This window comes from Salmo trutta, chromosome 18, assembly GCF_901001165.1.
Source record: "Salmo trutta chromosome 18, fSalTru1.1, whole genome shotgun sequence".
Lineage (NCBI taxonomy): Eukaryota > Metazoa > Chordata > Actinopteri > Salmoniformes > Salmonidae > Salmo > Salmo trutta.
The window spans coordinates 1,727,003-1,741,926 of NC_042974.1; the positions used below are offsets into that span (position 1 = coordinate 1,727,003).

The 14,924-nt window shown below is 42.0% G+C and overlaps 1 protein-coding gene across 2 annotated transcripts in view; it reads left to right on the plus strand.

Annotated features, from left to right (window-relative positions):
- The first annotated feature begins 9,944 nt into the window (after positions 1-9,944).
- Positions 9,945-14,924, plus strand: part of polr3a (polymerase (RNA) III (DNA directed) polypeptide A) — a 68,009-nt gene continuing 63,029 nt past the window's right edge. For both annotated transcript variants that reach the window (XM_029697484.1, XM_029697485.1), the window contains exons 1-3: positions 9,945-10,199; positions 10,714-10,849; positions 11,174-11,311. In XM_029697484.1, the coding sequence (XP_029553344.1) occupies positions 10,156-10,199; positions 10,714-10,849; positions 11,174-11,311 (318 nt within the window). In that variant the 5' untranslated portion in view covers positions 9,945-10,155. The remainder of the gene's footprint in view (positions 10,200-10,713; positions 10,850-11,173; positions 11,312-14,924) is intronic.

Genomic DNA, 14,924 nt, shown 5'->3' on the forward strand with positions numbered 1-14,924 from the left:
GCCATATTAATGTTCAATAGTGTGAAACCTTACACAGGGCCGGCCCTAGCCTTTTGGGGCCCTAAGCGAGATTTGGGCCACAGTGGAAGTCATGGCCCCAATGACATGCCCTGCGTGCCCGGCCGGTTTAGACCATGATTACTACGAGTTTAGATAGCTGGCTAGATTGGTAAATTAATCTAAAACATGGCTAATTCAGTGACTGATATAAGAACAGAAATCTGCTGATGCACAACCAAATTGCACCTTGTGTGCTCTACCATTCTAACTCTGCTGGATGCACAAGTTGAGCAGGGGGCTGACCATCTGTGAGGACCATCAAGGCCTTTTAATTTCTTGGACTGTGTTCTAGTCTTCACTGCAGCCAAGGTTTATTGTTTGGTATATCTGCCAACATTTCCTAAATCTGGCACCGATGCCACTGTTATTAGTCAGAATATATTTACTTGGCGTGTTTGTGGGTGGAGAGAACATCAACACCATGCAGACTAAGAGTTTATGACATTCAAGTTATTTTAATGTGCAAAGATCTGGCATGACATATGACCGGTGTTTTTGTATCTCAGGGACATGTTTTCTCTAAGCTCCAAACTTGTTACCCTCCGCAAATCGGGGGGGTGGGGATGTCAGAGGAATAGACAAATGTGAATTTGGCCACAAAGATCTCAACTGACTTTACAGCCATGGGGCTTCTCACAATGCACTGTATTGAGATCAGGGTTGGAGTCATTTCGAGAAAATTTAGGAATTGACCTGCAATAATTTCTCATTAAAAGCCTTGTGAAGTATTGGAACTTCAGTTCACTTCCTGAATGAACTGAATTGTATTTCTTCATTAACACACTGAACCTGATTTTAGGTAATTAAGGGCTAAATTGAAGATTATGATCCATTGATTTAGCTAAACCCGCTATGTTAGCGCTGGGGTCGAACACGAGCCTGCACACGATGTCGATGGGCTGTCCAGAACAGGAGTTGCAGGCCTCTTAACTGCCAGATGTCACTAAACAGTTGAGTAAACTGTCATTATAAAACTGTCATTGTACATATTTGACGTATTGTGGCAGGCCCTTCGGAGGATCAGACAGTAACGCTTCATCCAATACATTTTAAGGGTGCTTTAATTCCTCAGGCAGAGCCGGCTCTAGCCACTAAGTGGCATAATTGGCATAGGGGGCCCTCGACCCCCCACCCACCCCCCAAAAATAAGTAAAAAATAATAATAAATAGGAAATCTGTCGGGTTCTCAAGTTACTATTAGGAGTTAGAATGGTAGAATAACCAAGGTGCAATTTAAAAATGCGGTTGTGCATTAGCAGTTTTCCTCTTGTTATGTCAGTCACTGAATAGAGATTTTCACAGGTCCACCCGATTACCCGGGACCCGAACCGGTCCGAAATTCTGTAGTTGACCCTCGGATCTAGGTAGGGTCCTGTTTGGTGGCCATGGACCTCAGGTCCATGTGAAAACATGTGAAATAGCGACCAGAGCAGAAATTAGACTATTATAATGAGTAAGACCTGAGTTACAGAAATAGCCTAACAAAATAAATGTTTATCTGGGGTGGCAGGTAGCCTAGTGGTTAGAGTGTTGGGCCAGTAACCAGCAGGTAGCCTAGTGGTTAGAGTGTTGGGCCAGTAACCAGCAGGTAGCCTAGTGGTTAGAGTGTTGGGCCAGTAACCAGCAGGTAGCCTAGTGGTTAGAGTGTTGGGCCAGTAACCAGCAGGTAGCCTAGTGGTTAGAGTGTTGGGCCAGTAACCAGCAGGTAGCCTAGTGGTTAGAGTGTTGGGCCAGTAACCAGCAGGTAGCCTAGAGGTTAGAGTGTTGGGCCAGTAACCAGCAGGTAGCATAGTGGTTAGAGTGTTGGGCCAGTAACCAGCAGGTAGCCTAATGGTTAGAGTGTTGGGCCAGTAACCAGCAGGTAGCCTAGTGGTTAGAGTGTTGGGCCAGTAACCAGCAGGTAACCTAGTGGTTAGGGTGTTGGCCAGTAACCAGCAGGTAGCCTAGTGGTTAGAGTGTTGGGCCAGTAACTGAAAGGTTGCTAGATCAAATCCCTGAGCTGACAAGTAACAATCTGTTGTTCTGCCCATGAACAAGGCAGTTAACCCACTGTTCCTAGGTAGGCTGTCATTGTAAATAAGAATTTGTTCTTAATTTACTTGCCTAGTTAAATAAAGGTTAAATAAATAACTAAAATATCTGTCTACAGCACTCATCACTGACCATCTCTGACTTTACATACAGTAGTGTCCTAAAATCACCACATTCTAATCTGAAGAATGTTGTAAACTGAAAATAAAATACAATCTCAGAAACTCCATCCAACTATAGTGTTATCATAATGAAATGCTCAGGTGAGTAGGCCTAGACCTCATCCCAATTGTTGGAAATGACATGGGCATGCATATGGGACACTCTTGAAGCTTGATGTTGGTCAAAACTGAGTCAACAAACACAAGTGCCTTTTGAACGGGCTATGGTAGTAGGTGCCAAGTGCACTGTTTTGAATGTGTCAAGAACTGCAATGCTGCTGTGTTTTTGTCACACTCAACAGTTTCATTAGTGTTTCATGAATGGTCTACCACCCCAAAGGACATCCAGACAACATGACAGAAATGTGGGAAGCATTGGAGTCAACATGGGGCAGCATCCCTGTGGAACACTTTCAACACCTTGTAGAGTCCATGCCCCGATGAATTGAGGCTGTTCTTAAGGCTAAAGGGGGTGCAACTCAAAACAAGGAAGGTGTTCCTAATGTTTTGTGCACTCAGTGTATCGCCTATCTTTAGTCTACATCAATCTTTATCAAAACAGTTAAAAAAAGGTAGATTTTTATGTTGCACGCAGTAAAATAATACCGAATATTAGATTACAGCCAAAACTGAATTATGTGCTGCTCTCAGTCTGGCACACGATCGTCGTTACATCAAAATATTTGGTCGACAGAAATAAGGAAAACGTTTTTGAAAACTTTATAATATTCTCAATCTAACTATAGGGATACCATTATGAAAATACTAAGCTGTAGACCCCGAATCCATTATTTTAGATGCAACAGAATATGGATGAGTGAAACCATTTCGGACACATCTCGGACATGTTTCAGGTCGGATCTGGTCAACCTCGGATCCAAATCGGATTGGGTATTGATATTCTAAAAAATACCTGGTCCTGTCAAGGTCAGGTGGGATTTTTGTGGGTCTAATTCGGTGAGGTTCTCATTTTCAGGACCCAAGAAATCCTCTATCACTGACAGTCACCTAATTAGCCCATGTCAGCTAAGATTTTGTAGATTGTTGAGTTAGTCTAGCCAGCTATATAAACTTGTTGTAATCATGGTTGAATTATCAACCAGGCACGCAGGGCAAAAGCTCAGGGGCCTTGACCTCCAGGGGGCCCCCATTGATTTTGTTAGTCACTCTCACTCAGATATCATATTAACATGCCATAAGTCCCGTAAAAATGTATAGAATTGCAGAAAATGTGTTATAAAATTGTATTGGGGGGCAACTACATTTAGCTTAGGGTCCCCAAAAGGCTAGGGCCGGCTCTGGAGTTATCCTAGCACCTTGGCTCACATCAGCATTTTTTACATGATTCAATCCATTAAAATGTCACAGCAGTAAAACTCTATATCTGGATATGACATGTCACATGCTGTGGCATGGATCCACAAAACAACCAAGCTGGGTTCATTCAGATCTTATTTTCCAGGTCACATATCTCGCTGTAAATTTAGTATGGGGGGGCCAATGTCAGCAATGTGAGGACCTCGTGGTCGACTAATAAGGTCTAAATAATGTGCTGTTCTGTACCGGATCTCTCTGTGGTCCACATTACAGGTTATGAGGTCTTTTCAGCATGCAGTGTGAAGTCAATGGAGGGCTGAATGTAATATTCATCTCAGAAATGTAGAATTATAAAGAAGGATACCATTTTCAAGGATAAACATATTGGGAACGGTTGTGTTTTCCAGGAAGCTTTACAGATCTATGGACAAACAAGTAGTCAAAATGATTACCCCCCCCTGTCAGTGAACTTCTCCAGCCAATGGCCATGTTCCTAAACTGGGTGTCAGAATTACATGCAGCCTAAAGTTGTTTGGGATTGCTTTATGACCATCTGTCATAGAGATGTCAAAGTATCAAACCACAGCTGCTGAGCTGTGGTTGACACTCCAATTTCATCCCATACAGTCGATGGCAGAGTTACAGGAAGTATATCAAAGCAACAGATGAGTTAGGAGCCCAATATGGCCATGTTCAGCGTCAGAAATACATTCAGCTTCCACAGCAATCTCTAAGGTAAATTAACATTGCTTCATTGCTTCATTGCTTTGTTGGCAGATCTACTGCTATTTGAGCCGTGCACCAGATGACGTTTACGAATAGGAAAGAGACTTATACCTGATGCGGCTATTAAACGGACCAGTCAAATATCTGCTTCTTTTTGGACAGCTTTATTTGTAGACTTTCAAATGTAAAGACAACACAGATAGTAGAAAAACAGTCAAAAAACAAAAAAAGTAAAGTCCATAACAGAGAACATCAATAAAACTGGGAATCTCACACTCCCCTTCAGCTGCAGCTGTTGGAACATAAGCGTCTGGAGGAGCAAGGTGTGTGTGTGTGTGTGTGTGTGTGTGTGTGTGTGTGTGTGTGTGTGTGTGTGTGTGTGTGTCTACAATTATATTTCATACAGGTATGGTCATGCGAATAAGACCCCATTGAGTTGTTTGGCGGTCATATTAGAGGAAGTCTTCTGTGATTGCCTTGTATCTACAAATCTTTTTAAAAACCTGTTCTAGCTGTGTGTATGTAATTTGGTGCTTCTCTCACCAAAGTTACCATTCAAAAACGTAACTTCCAACATTCTCATGTCAATTGCACAATATGTGCTAACTTTAAACAATAGTTGAAGGTGGTACTGTCAAATTTGGTTATATTATATACATTTGAAAGGTGATGTCATGACCTGTCAGAACCACTTGTCAAGCAAAGTTTAAAATGTATCAGGGTTTCCTTTTTTTTAAAGCAATTCATACAGGTAATTCTGATATGTACCCTAGATGTCAAAGGTCTAAGTTATGTTGACCTGAACATTCCCGAAAGTGTGTCTAGTGGTTAGCTGTGAATCTAAGCTTTTCAATTATATACTGTATGAGTATTGGGTATATGTGAGCAATAACTTTGTTTGTGATAGGGTAAAATCCCTACCTTATCCTATGGTGAAAATTAATAGGATGGATGTCACGTCCTGATCCTAGTAAGATGTAATTTTCTATAGTAGAGTAGGTCAGGGCGTGACAGGGGGGGTTTTTGTGTTTTTCTATGTTTTCTATTTCTATGCTTAAGTTCTAGTTTTTCTATTTCTATGTTGGGATTGTTTGGGTTGACCTCTAATTAGAGGCAGCTGATCCTCATTGCCTCTGATTAGAGATCATATTTAAGTAGGGGTTTTTCTTCCTGGGTTTTGTGGGTAGTGTATTTCACATGATGGAACTGTTGTTGGTTGTTTTGTTCTAGTGTCGTCATAATAAAAGTGAATATGAGCACTATACACGCTGCACCTTGGTCCCCTTTATACGACCCACGTTATAATGGAGGGATGAATGAAAGAGTGAAAACACAGAGAAAGCCACCATTGCTGCACTGCTATCACACATGTTACAACTCCAGGGACATAGACCTTCAAGAAAATCACTGTGAGACATCGTCACCCCAAGTGAACCCTACGGCCCAAATGTGGGGGTCTGGCCCATGGACTATTTCTGGAAACGACAGCCTGCAGTACCCAGGTCGACCTTGAACCGCATGGCTTTAATGAGAGGGGGGCAGTCGTTCTCCCCTGATTTCGGCTGACTGTTTGGCTTTCATTCCTACCTTTCCCGCCACTGTGGATATATTTATAGCACTCTCATAAATTCTGAGGTCTCCGCTATGTGTCTGATATGCTGACAAAGCTATCTAGCCTCTAACTCATTGCAATTTGAACCCTCTGGTAAATGTGGATAAGTCTAATGTTACTGAATACATTAAATGCTTTTTTCCTAAACGGGTATAGACTTGTTATTGCTTGTGTATCAGATGGGGGATCTGTGAAACTCACTCCTCAGCCTGACGTGTCTCCACTTGCGCTGCCAAATGTAAACATTAGCATTACCATTAACAATAAAGTTTAATGAACTTCATTCATCCCTGAGGGGCAATCATTTCTGGCAGGCATAGGATACAGTTAAAAGGCAATAAACATACACTTGAAGCAATGGCGGTTCTAGACCATTTCAACGGGGGGGCCAAGCTGGGGCCAGTTGTACTGTTAGAGGGGCCAGTTACTTTAGACGTTATTGTTGTCATATTGTTTTCTTCACTGCATTGCAGGCATTAGCAGGCAAAAGACCATGTTCATAATCATCATCGTTGCCACTGTCTAATAACGGATGTAAAAAAAAAGAACAATAGCAAAAATTAGTTATGTAAAAATTACTTCATACTCCACATTTAGGGGGGCCACAAAGGGGTCCAAAATTGTGTGTGTGTGGGGGGGGGGGGGGGGGGGCAAACCTGGTGGCCAACAGATGTGTGCAAACCTGGTGGCCAACTACAAGAAACGTCTGACCTCTGTGATTGCCAACAAGGGTTTTGCCAAGTACTAAGTCATGTTTTGCAGAGGGGTCAAATACTTATTTCCCTCATTAAAATGTACATAAATTTATAACATTTTTGACATGCGTTTTTCTGGATTTTTTTATTGTTATTCTGTCTCTCACTGTTCAAATAAACCTACCATTAAAATTATAGACTGATCATTTCTTTGTCAGTGGGCAAATGTACAAAAACAGCAGGGGATCAAATACTTTTTTCCCTCACTGTATGTATGTTCGGTCCGTTATTGTGGGCTCGGTATTATGACATGTTATTGGAATATTTGAGTAAAGCTACTTGTGTTACTCATCTCTGCTGTCCTGTGCCTGACTCCTCTGCACCAGCTACACCCAGACCACTACAATAAAAGCCATTGAATCATATCTAAAGTAATTTATGTAATATTGTCGAGATGAGTAAAAATGCTTTTGACTTCTCAACAGCCTGGTCGAGCTCTGCAATTTCCAAAATAAACATGAAGTTGAAAAAAAAAACTATTGGAAGTTCTTATTTGAGTAGTAGGTTTTTAAGGTGTTTTTCAAGAAGAGACAGTTAAAGGATTAAATAACATTTCCTAGGATTTTCTACCTGCAGTAACCCTAGTGGATAATGCAGGTAGAAATAATACTGGTAAAAGCGAAATGCCTCTAAAAGTGTCCAAAAAGTAAGACCCCACTCATGAGAGGGTTCTAAATGGAACTCACAAGGGTTTCCCTACTACAGGGATAAATCAAAGGGTTTGACGTGGCACCCAAAAGGGTTTCCCTGTCACACCCTAATCTGTTTCACCTGACTTTGTGCTTGTCTTTCACCCCCCCCCTCCAGGTGTTGCCCATCCTCCCCATTATCCCCTGTGTATTTATACCTGTGTTCTCTGTTTGTCTGTTGCCAGTTCGTTTTGTTTTGTGAAACCTACCAGCATTTTTTTACTCTGCTCCTGCCTGTTCTTGCTCACGTTTTCTAGTCCTTCCTGGTTTTGACCGTTCTGCCTGCCCTGACCCTGATACTGCCTGACATTCTATACCTTGCCCCACCATTCTGGATTATTGACCCGTCTGCCTTTGACCTGTCGTTTGCCTTCCCCTGTTTTTGAAATAAACTTTTGTTTCTTAGACACTGTGTGCGTCTGGGTCATACCTAAAACATGATATTCCCCATAGGGACAAATGACAGAATCCTCTATTGGTTCTTCTTGAATAAGTTCTAAATAGCAGAATAGTTTCATCTCCGGAGTTCTTTGCAGTTGACTTTCAACGTCATTACCTGCTAAACAATGTTTTATTCTAATCTTTTAACGATCTCTGTCATACCCACAGACCTGCAGGTGTAGCAGCAAATATCTGTCTTACCCACAGAGTCTTACCAACAGACCTGCAGGTGTAGCAGCAATCTCTGTCTTACCCACAGAGTCTTACCCACAGACCTGCTGGTGTAGCAGCAAATCTCTGTCTTACCCACAGAGTCTTACCCACAGACCTGCTGGTGTAGCAGCAAATATCTGTCTTACCCACAGAGTCTTACCCACAGACCTGCTGGTGTAGCAGCAAATATCTGTCTTACCCACAGAGTCTTACCCACAGACCTGCATGTGTAACAGCAAATATCTGTCTTACCCACAGACCTGCTGGTGTTACAGCAAATGCAGGTCGCTAGCAAACAAGAGGTTGGGAGTTCAAATCCCTAAGTGAGGTTGCCTCCCATGTAATCAAAATACAGCAGCATGCTATCCCTTACAGAGTCCTGTGTGGCTCAGTTGGTAGAGCATGGTGTTTGCAACGCCTGGGTTGTGAGTTCGATTCCCATGGGGGGGCCAGTATGGAGAAAAAAATGTATGAAATGTATGCATTCACTACTGTAAGTCGCTCTGGATAAGAGCGTCTGCTAAATGACTAAAATGTAAATGTACAGCAATAACACCTTGTGGTGACAGAATTGGGGTGAGCTGTTGTAACTTCACAAGGTTTATGCCCTATTCTGTGTTGAACTGTGATGTTATGCATTTCATAGACTCCTGTTATGTCTGCATCCTAACACAAGGCCATTGTGTTCTGGAACTGTTGCTTGGACAAAGACCTGTTGTGTAAACATTATGATCACCCCTCCTCTATATGAGGGACCTGAAACTATCTCCCCAAGGAGCTCCTTCCCTGACTCTGATCAGAGACAGCTCTACCTTGCAGCTGCGTGTATTAAAGATTCACTATTATACCTTAAATTAGTCTCTGTCAAAATCTTTGGATCGAGTTTTCCACAACAACCTTAATTCAGCTCTAAAAATACAGTAACTTGTTTTTTTTGACAGCGTAATGAAGAACCTTCTGTTTCCTGGTCGACCTGGTTGGCGGATGGTTATAAAAATAACCATTATAAAAAGGTTATTCGCAGCCCAAAAAAGTGTCCCCCTACAGGGACAAAATGAATAAAGAGGTTGACAATTGTGATACCATTTATTACAGCTCTTACCATTGCTAGGTCTGTTTTTTATTTTTTAAATGTAACCTTTATTTAACTAGGCAAGACAAATCCGGACGACGCTGGGCCAATTCTGCGCTGCCCTATGGGACTCCCAATCACGGCCGGATGTGATACAGCTTTGATTCAAACCAGGTCCAACAGTGACGCCTCTTGCACTGAGATTCAGTGTCGTAGACCGCTGCGCCACTCGGGAGCTGTTCTTCAATTAAATAATGGGAGAGGCCTAGGTTTGGGAAAGGTGGGAACTAAAGTGGTAGATTTACTGCATGTAATAACAGGCTTAATACATAGTAGTGAACTTACTCTATTGGTAATTATGCTGGAACATAGGGCTTATTGTTATGTCATGTAAAGGACATGTTGCATTGTACACTTACATATGGGTGGTCCCCACGGGACTCGAAACCACGACTTTTGGCATTCGCAAGCGCCATGTTCAACGGACTGAGCCACACAGGACTAAGTGGCTTTGGATAAAAGTGTTTGCTAAATGGCTTATATTATTGTATACTGTTTTAAGTTTTTCTTCCCGCTTAAAACTACAACTCCCATGTGTCCCCTCTCCCGCACTAGAGGAGGTTTAAAAGAAGTCCATACGTCTAACATTATGAACTTTTCAGACAGATTTAGGCTATTCAACAAGGAACATGTAGTAGCCTATCTGTTAATCCATGTAGCTACGAGGAGTGACATCTAGTGGAAATGTATTTGTGCACCCGTTTCCTCAGTGTTTATGTGATAATGATTTAGCCCACTGGAGGGCAGTGGCTGATGGATAACCTCCCTCTCGTTCATGAGGCGCTCTTCAACCGGATGTGTGCATGTCGTTGTCTTATGAATTCATGGTTCACGTTGTATCTCATTGCCGTGGCAGCATTTCTAGCTACAACATGGGAATTGGGAACGACAAGTGACAGTGTGATGACTGTATATCAAGTTTAGTGTAAAACAACAGTGTAGAAAATAACAGTTTATGTGCGGGATCTTATCTTAGATCTGTATTTCTGCCGGAGGTTGGCGGGGGCAAACAGTCACGATGGTGAAAGAGCAGTTTAGAGAGACTGATGTGGCCAAAAAAATGTAAGTATATCCAGTTAGTTAGCTAGCTTGCTGCTAGCCATTAGCCATTAATATTTCCCCCAGCCCTCTAGCTATGAGTAGTGTTCGTAAATAATTGCCTAAAGCAGCTTGCAATTTGTGACATGAGCTTGCTTTTCATAGCTAGCGAGCTTTTTGCAATTGCATCATTGATTGAACAGGGTCAGCAATGCTGGTAACACGTTTTAGAAAGCTAGCTAAACAAACAATCACATCCCCACCTGGCTAATGTGGCAGGATATCGAACTCATCTTGCCATGACAACTGACACTCTTGCTAAGTACATGGTAAAGCATGACGAAGTAGCCTCAAGTAGACATCCAGAAAGGCAATGCTGACCATGCTTTACAAATGACTCCCAATTGACCCCTAAACTATAGCTTGTTATCATTGGCAGTTGTTGCTTGGGTAGGACCTAATTGCTAGTTGACCTACTAGCCAGTGTCTAATTGAACCCCTAGGCTGAGTTGGCTATCTATTCCATTTATGTCAACAGAAGCCACATCTGTTTTGGGATGAAGTCGGCTGAGCAGATGAGACAGCAGGCTCATATCCAAGTGGTCAGTAAGAACCTGTACAGCCAGGACACCAGCCATACTCCTCTACCATATGGAGTACTGGATCATCGCATGGTAGGGCTGACACGTACACACACACACGTACACACACCACCACCCATCACATGGTACACTACCGGTCAAAAGTTTTAAAACACCTACTCATTGAAAGGTTTTTCTTTATTTTTACTATTATCTACATTGTAGAATAATAGTGAAGACATCAACTTTGAAATAACACATGGAATCATGTAGTAACCAAAACAGTGTTAAACAAATCAAAATATATTTTATATTTGAGATTCTTCAAATAGCCACCCCTTTGCCTTTATGACAGCTTTGCAAACTCTAGGCATTCTCTATTGGTGGTTGTGACCCAACTGTCATGTTATATTCCAGGGCACCAGTGAGAAGGATCGTCCATGTGAGACGTGTGGGAAGAACCTGGCTGACTGTCTGGGACACTATGGATATCTGGATCTGGAGATGCCCTGTTTTCATGTGGGCTATTTCAAAGCCATCATTGGAATCCTACAGGCAAGTTCACTATAACAGTAACTGACAAAATAAAGGAAACACTTGAGTAAATGAGGAATACAAAGTAGGCTATATAGAAAGCAGGTGCTTCCAACACAGGTGTGGTTCCTGAGTTAATTAAGCAATTACCATCCCATCATGCTTAGGATCATGTGTACAAATGCTCAGTTGCCTATTATCTTGGCTACCATGGCTAGAAGAAGAGATCTCAGTGACTTTGAAAGAGGGGTCTCAAAGGAACATAGAGGGTTTAAAGGGTGTGTCTCAGTCACCAGATCTCAACCCAATTGAACACTTACGGAAGATTCTGGAGCGGCATCAGAGACAGCGTTTTCCTCCACCATCAACAAAACAACACATTATGGAATTTCTTGTAGAAGGGTGTGGCATCCCTCTAATAGAGTTCCAGACACTTGTAGAATCTATGCCAAGGGAAAGCTGTTCTGGCGGCTCGTGGTCGCCCAACGCCCACTTTATGTTGATGTTTCCTTTATATTGGCAGTTATCTGTATGTATTTATCTTCTCTCTCTCACTACAATGTAGCAAACTAAATATGACATTACTGTACTGCACACTGAGTAGCCTACATCACAACCTTGACCATCCTGATTAAATTATCATAGTTAATTCTTTGACTCTTTTGCTATGTGATTGTTATTCAAGCTGGCCCGTTAGAACATCATGTGATTGTTGTTCAAGCTGGTGCATTAGAACACCATGTGATTGTTGTTCAAGCTGGCCCATTAGAACACCATGTGATTGTTATTCAAGCTGGCCCATTAGAACACCATGTGATTGTTATTCAAGCTGGCCCATTAGAACATCATGTGATTGTTATTCAAGCTGGCCCATTAGAACATCATGTGATTGTTGTTCAAGCTGGCCCGTTAGAACATCATGTGATTGTTGTTCAAGCTGGCCCATTAGAACATCATGTGATTGTTATTCAAGCTGGCCCATTAGAACATCATGTGATTGTTATTCAAGCTGGCCCATTAGAACATCATGTGATTGTTGTTCAAGCTGGCCCATTAGAACATCATGTGATTGTTGTTCAAGCTGGCCCATTAGAACACCATGTGATTGTTGTTCAAGCTGGCCCATTAGAACACCATGTGATTGTTATTCAAGCTGGCCCGTTAGAACACCATGTGATTGTTATTCAAGCTGGCCCATTAGAACATCATGTGATTGTTATTCAAGCTGGCCCATTAGAACACCATGTGATTGTTGTTCAAGCTGGCCCGTTAGAACATCATGTGATTGTTATTCAAGCTGGCCCGTTAGAACATCATGTGATTGTTATTCAAGCTGGCCCATTAGAACACCATGTGATTGTTGTTCAAGCTGGCCCATTAGAACATCATGTGATTGTTGTTCAAGCTGGCCCGTTAGAACATCATGTGATTGTTATTCAAGCTGGCCCATTAGAACACCATGTGATTGTTATTCAAGCTGGCCCATTAGAACACCATGTGATTGTTATTCAAGCTGGCCCATTAGAACACCATGTGATTGTTATTCAAGCTGGCCCATTAGAACACCATGTGATTGTTATTCAAGCTGGCCCGTTAGAACATCATGTGATTGTTGTTCAAGCTGGCCCGTTAGAACATCATGTGATTGTTGTTCAAGCTGGCCCATTAGAACATCATGTGATTGTTATTCAAGCTGGCCCGTTAGAACATCATGTGATTGTTATTCAAGCTGGCCCGTTAGAACATCATGTGATTGTTATTCAAGCTGGCCCATTAGAACACCATGTGATTGTTATTCAAGCTGGCCCGTTAGAACATCATGTGATTGTTATTCAAGCTGGCCCGTTAGAACATCATGTGATTGTTGTTCAAGCTGGCCCATTAGAACACCATGTGATTGTTATTCAAGCTGGCCCATTAGAACACCATGTGATTGTTATTCAAGCTGGCCCATTAGAACATCATGTGATTGTTATTCAAGCTGGCCCGTTAGAACATCATGTGATTGTTATTCAAGCTGGCCCGTTAGAACATCATGTGATTGTTGTTCAAGCTGGCCCATTAGAACATCATGTGATTGTTATTCAAGCTGGCCCGTTAGAACATCATGTGATTGTTGTTCAAGCTGGCCCATTAGAACATCATGTGATTGTTATTCAAGCTGGCCCATTAGAACACCATGTGATTGTTATTCAAGCTGGCCCGTTAGAACACCATGTGATTGTTATTCAAGCTGGCCCATTAGAACACCATGTGATTGTTATTCAAGCTGGCCCATTAGAACACCATGTGATTGTTATTCAAGCTGGCCCGTTAGAACATCATGTGATTGTTATTCAAGCTGGCCCATTAGAACACCATGTGATTGTTATTCAAGCTGGCCCGTTAGAACACCATGTGATTGTTATTCAAGCTGGCCCATTAGAACACCATGTGATTGTTATTCAAGCTGGCCCGTTAGAACATCATGTGATTGTTATTCAAGCTGGCCCATTAGAACACCATGTGATTGTTATTCAAGCTGGCCCGTTAGAACATCATGTGATTGTTATTCAAGCTGGCCCGTTAGAACATCATGTGATTGTTATTCAAGCTGGCCCATTAGAACACCATGTGATTGTTATTCAAGCTGGCCCGTTAGAACATCATGTGATTGTTGTTCAAGCTGGCCCATTAGAACATCATGTGATTGTTATTCAAGCTGGCCCATTAGAACATCATGTGATTGTTATTCAAGCTGGCCCGTTAGAACACCATGTGATTGTTATTCAAGCTGGTGCATTAGAACACCATGTGATTGTTATTCAAGTTGGCCCATTAGAACACCATGTGATTGTTATTCAAGCTGGCCCATTAGAACACCATGTGATTGTTATTCAAGCTGGCCCATTAGAACACCATGTGATTGTTATTCAAGCTGGCCCATTAGAACACCATGTGATTGTTATTCAAGCTGGCCCATTAGAACATCATGTGATTGTTATTCAAGCTGGCCCGTTAGAACACCATGTGATTGTTTTTCAAGCTGGCCCATTAGAACACCATGTGATTGTTATTCAAGCTGGCCCGTTAGAACACCATGTGATTGTTATTCAAGCTGGCCCATTAGAACACCATGTGATTGTTATTCAAGCTGGCCCATTAGAACATCATGTGATTGTTATTCAAGCTGGCCCATTAGAACACCATGTGATTGTTGTTCAAGCTGGCCCATTAGAACACCATGTGATTGTTATTCAAGCTGGCCCATTAGAACACCATGTGATTGTTGTTCAAGCTGGCCCATTAGAACACCATGTGATTGTTATTCAAGCTGGCCCATTAGAACACCATGTGATTGTTGTTCAAGCTGGCCCATTAGAACATCATGTGATTGTTATTCAAGCTGGCCCATTAGAACACCATGTGATTGTTATTCAAGCTGGCCCATTAGAACACCATGTGATTGTTATTCAAGCTGGTGCATTAGAACATCATGTGATTGTTATTCAAGCTGGCCCGTTAGAACACCATGTGATTGTTATTCAAGCTGGCCCATTAGAACATCATGTGATTGTTGTTCAAGCTGGCCCATTAGAACATCATGTGATTGTTATTCAAGCTGGCCCATTAGAACATCATGTGATTGTTATTC